The 4,664-nt window shown below is 43.7% G+C and overlaps 1 protein-coding gene across 1 annotated transcript in view; it reads right to left on the bottom strand.

Moving 5' to 3' along the window:
- Positions 1 to 556: 556 nt before the first annotated feature.
- LOC108798891 (mesotocin-neurophysin MT) overlaps positions 557 to 4,664 on the bottom strand; it is a 12,930-nt gene continuing 8,822 nt past the window's right edge. Inside the window, exons 2-3 of the mRNA XM_018570701.1 lie at positions 2,310 to 2,514; positions 557 to 740 (exon numbers count right to left, since the gene is read on the bottom strand). Coding sequence (XP_018426203.1) covers positions 691 to 740; positions 2,310 to 2,514 — 255 coding nt within the window. The 3' untranslated portion in view covers positions 557 to 690. The remainder of the gene's footprint in view (positions 741 to 2,309; positions 2,515 to 4,664) is intronic.

The raw sequence follows: 4,664 nt of genomic DNA, 5'->3' as shown, positions 1-4,664 counted from the left end.
GTTGTAAAGTCCAAACATATCCCCTCCTGTTATAACATCAGCATTGCAATAGGAATACATGCTAGAGATGTTTCAGATAATTCAATCTCACAGAAACAAAATCCCTTTTATATAGTGAGTGCTGCTTTCCGTCTGCCCATCATTTCCATCAATTTCCTGGATTCCCAGTCTGCTTTGCGTCTCTTTCCCTGCTGCTTCATGTGATGCAATCTGGATTTCTTAAGACTACATATCCCATAATGCATTGCTTCCAGCAAGCAATGATAATGTTACATTGTTCAGACATTGAGATGTAGATCAGAAGGCAGGCTCTGTGAGTTGTGCATATCCCCAGGGCTAAGTGAGTTGTGTCAGTGCATTGAGGAAGTCCATGCTATGGGCATCTTCCATAAAGTTTACAAACTTTTAGATGAATCTGGTCATTAGGAGGGGGAAAGTATTTATGGAAATGCAATATATGTAGAAATACAGAGTGATTTGTAGTTTTTGACCAGGGATGCCCTTTATGTAACTCTGACTAAACAATTTACAAATAATTAGAGAGTAGACTTGTGTATATTGTTTTAAGATACTTTATTTATCATACAGTACACCTATACACTGGCTGTTTATATCCTGCTCGATGCCTTAGTGCCGTCTTGCTGAGATGTTCTTGGTTGGTTTGCAGAGTCACGAGATTCGTATGGAGAACTAGGAAAATACTGAGTCCTGTTCACAGGCCGGGTCCACTGTACAGCTCTCTGCAGGAGAAACAAAGTATGTGTTTAGTCTATAGCCCACTAATCAGTGTTGGAGTTAGATGCTTAGAGCAATATGTCACTGACAGTTTATTTATGTTGTAACTATTGTGGGCTTTGATTAGTCAAAGTAGTCCCTTCCATTGTGGTAGCTAAGAGCCTCCTTAACCTGCCTACTGTGTCTTCACTGTGGGAGGAAACAGCTTAATGATGCTGGATGTCCTCCAGCCAGGAAATGAGGTGGGCTCTATGTGATTTGCTGCTGCTTCTAATGCACATTTTGAGAAGCAGAGTAAGCAGTTTTGATCCAGAAGAGGAGCCGGAACAACTCTGCAAGATTGAAGGGAAGGCCAGAGTTCAGCTTTATTGTCATTTTGAAAGACACCAGAGCACTCTGTGCACCAGGGGAGGCAAGGTTTAACTTGCACATATGGAAAAGGGTTCTTAATGTAAGAGTTGAAAAATGTGAAAAAGTCTTGCAGAGGAACTCGTTCTAAACCACCTCCTAGATGTCTTCAAGAAGGACTGGGTGTGTTTCCAAATGCACAAAATATGAAGAGGTATTACTATTCATAAGAAATAACATTTCCAATTGTTGATCCAGGGATTATCCAACTGCCTTTGGGGACCAGGAAATGATTGTTTCCTTGTTATAGAAAATTGAGTCAAACCCTAGATGGGTTCTTGTTCCTTTCTCGGGATCAACTGCGGGTTTAGGTTTCTGAGGATGTACGGTGTTCTTTATAAGGGAACATGTATATAATTTCTTACCTGATTCACTTTGCAACAATAAGTGATAAAGAAAAGCCTAAGGGCCCATTCACCTTATTGTGTTGCCCAAGGCACCTTGCAGTGCAACACATGACAACACACTAACATGCCAGAGACACCACATGCACCTTGTTTGATGAGTATTTTTAGGAATGGGTTTGGAAACATTGTCTTAGAACATCAACTACTTTGCCAGCAGCCCTGCTAGTGAGCCAAGTTTCCCGGCGAGCCTTGAGAACCTGCCCTTTTCACTCACTTACTGAAATGGTTTTGACCTACTTGAGTACGGCCTTGACTCACTCTGGTCAAAACCATTTCAGTAAGTGAGTGAAAAGGGTAGGTGCACAAGGCCCACCCTATAATGAGGCAGCCTGAAACTGTTGCCTTAGGCAGCATCTCTTTGGGTTTATAGGGGATGGCAAGCAGAGAGGCATGGCCACTCTGTTGCACAATGTTTGCAGTGTGCCTGCTGCCCCCTTTCTGGCTAGAGCATCCCAGGTCGTAAGGACCATACATACCTCCCCACCCAGCTCTTAGCAGCTGGGGACACTCTTGCTGGCATGCTGCCAAGCTCCTAGCAACCAATGACTTCACTGGTTGCCAGGAGCTCAGTGGGACACCCGCCAGAGCTTTCCAGGTTGCTAAGAGCTGGGCGGGGAGATGTAGAGCTCTTACGCATCTCCACCAGCACCCCCCATCCCCACTGATTTTGCACCAAAAGGCAAAAAGGCTAGGAAAATCACTCGCTTGAGTGGCATACAAGTCGGTATTTATGTCTACACAGTCAATGCAGGCTCTCACCGTGGTTACAGCAGATGCCAGAGGCCGCACAGTTGCCGCCATTGTTCCCGCACGGTTTCCTCCCAGACTCACAGGGTGAGGGCAGATAATTTTCCTCCTGGCATCTAAGGGTCTCTGAGGTACCAAAGTAACAGCCCAGCTCCTCACCACAACAGATACTAGGCCCGAAGCAGTGGCCTTTGTTTCTTGGACCACAGGGAATGCACTAGAAAAAAGAAAACAGAGCAGAACATGGTTAAAACAATATGGACTCAGAGAAATTAATGAATTAATGTCACCACTTTAATACCCTACTTCCCACAACCCCCTCCCTTCCCCACCTGCACTTACTCTGCCAGGTTTAATCAGTGGAAACATTGGCTTCTGCTTGAACAAAGCCCGCAACAAGTGGTTGCATACTTCATTCATAAAAATTTTATAACTCTATTTATAACTATTTATAACTCTATTTATAACTTTATTGTTACATTATATTTTGTTGTATTGCTTAAAGCTGAACTTCAGGTGTAAAGTATTATGCATACTTACATTGGTCCAGCTGGTCCCAATGGTAGCATGTTCATGATATAGCTGGTGGGTCCATGGGGATGCTGTAAAGCACTGTAGTAGCCATCATTGATAAAAAAAATACTAGCCGTTCTCTGAACAGCCACTGTGCCGAGTGAGTGACACCCTGTGTTTTCAGAGCAGCGGGGAAGCTGCCCAGCTTAGCACCATACATACCCCGAAGATCGCTGTAAAGCACTGTACTAGCTCCAACTACAACTACTGCAATGCTTTACAAAATCCCTGTGTGCTGACCAGGTATATCATAGACATACTTACATTGGGCGTAAAGTATGCATACTACTTTACACCTGGAGTTGAGCTTTAAACAATTCAACAAAATTGAATCTATCAATAGAGCTATAACATATTTTTATAAATGAAGTATGCAACCACTGTTTGCAGTCTTTGTTCAGCAGAAGCCGATGTTTCCACTAATTATACCATGTAAGCATACCTAATACTTTTTACCTGGATTTCAGCTTTCAGTGGAGATCCAAAGCTTGCCTTGTTATGTTCACATGGGTACACATGATCTGGTGACAACTGTTTTAGAAGGGATATCCGCTTGCTTTGGAGAGATCTCCTCTTAATTTCTGCTGTCACTGTGGGACAGGAAGCGAAATGAAATCTCTCCTGACAGCAAGAAAAAAAAAACCTACAGGGGTCTTAACCAGAGGTGTCCCTAGACATCTCGCCAACTGAGGTCAGGAGGGGGCATGGTTAGTTGCTCCTGGTGGACATTCTAGGTGGGGGCTGCTTGTGGTGCCTGGCATCCTGCCCAGCTCACTGCCATGCCTGGTTGCCAGGGGGTGGGTGAGACACCAGCCATGGCATCCCGCTTAGCTCTTGACAACCAATGACATCAGTGAGCTGGGCGGGATGCCAGCCAGAGATTCCGACTCAGGACCTAGAAACTAGTGATGCCAGTGAGCTGGGCAGCACAGCAGCCAAAGGGTCCCATTCAGCACCTGGCAACCAGTGACATCATTAAGCTGGGGGGGATGCCGGACAGAGTGTCACAGGTTACTAAGAGCTCTTTGCACATCTGCTGCCCCCTCATGTGACCCATTGAGATGCCACCTGAGGCAAGCGTCTCAGGCTGACTCCATATAGGGACAGCCCTAATCTTAACGATTCCCTATCCAATAAAAAACCCTTATTAACCCTCAGTTAGCACTAATTAGTTTGAATCAGGTCCTTTCTCCTCTTCTCCCCTTACCCAATAATGTCAAAATAAAGCCTATAGTATATCATTTTGGGATTATAAGTAATGAGAAAATGAATGCCGTGTCAATAGCTCCGTCAATAAATTGGAAAAATTGCTCTGATCCATTGGCAGTATACAGCTATGGGAGCTCATATTGTCATAAAATTACCCTTCTGTCAAAGAAGAGAAAACATATTTCCAATGAGCTATAATAACTACTTCCTTTGGTAAATATTTCTCTTTGCACTCCGTCCTACACTGTATAATTTTTAAGAAAGGTGATATTTTCCTGTCAATGTTGATGATATCCGGGAGAGTGGAATCTATAACTGTTCATGAACATCGCATCATGCTCAATTGTTCATGAACATCGCATCATGCTCAATTGTTCATGAACATCACAGAATATAAAAGATCACACTTCTTTTCATGCAAGGCACACAGAAAAAACTCTACTTTACGCAGCTCATTTACCAGGATGTAAAATAGGCTTTGCAAAATGTAATAAAAAGTAAGAAAGCGCCTTGACCTTGCGGTATGAACAGTGTGACTGCGTACAGGTCGTTGGATTGTGATGCGATGTTCCTGAAACAATGTAA

Source organism: Nanorana parkeri, unplaced genomic scaffold (genome assembly GCF_000935625.1).
Source record: "Nanorana parkeri isolate BGI_ZX_2015 unplaced genomic scaffold, ASM93562v1 scaffold1583, whole genome shotgun sequence".
NCBI classification, from domain to species: Eukaryota; Metazoa; Chordata; class Amphibia; order Anura; family Dicroglossidae; genus Nanorana; species Nanorana parkeri.
The sequence above is the reverse complement of the archived record's forward strand: the minus strand, read 5'-3'. Positions and strand labels throughout refer to the sequence as shown.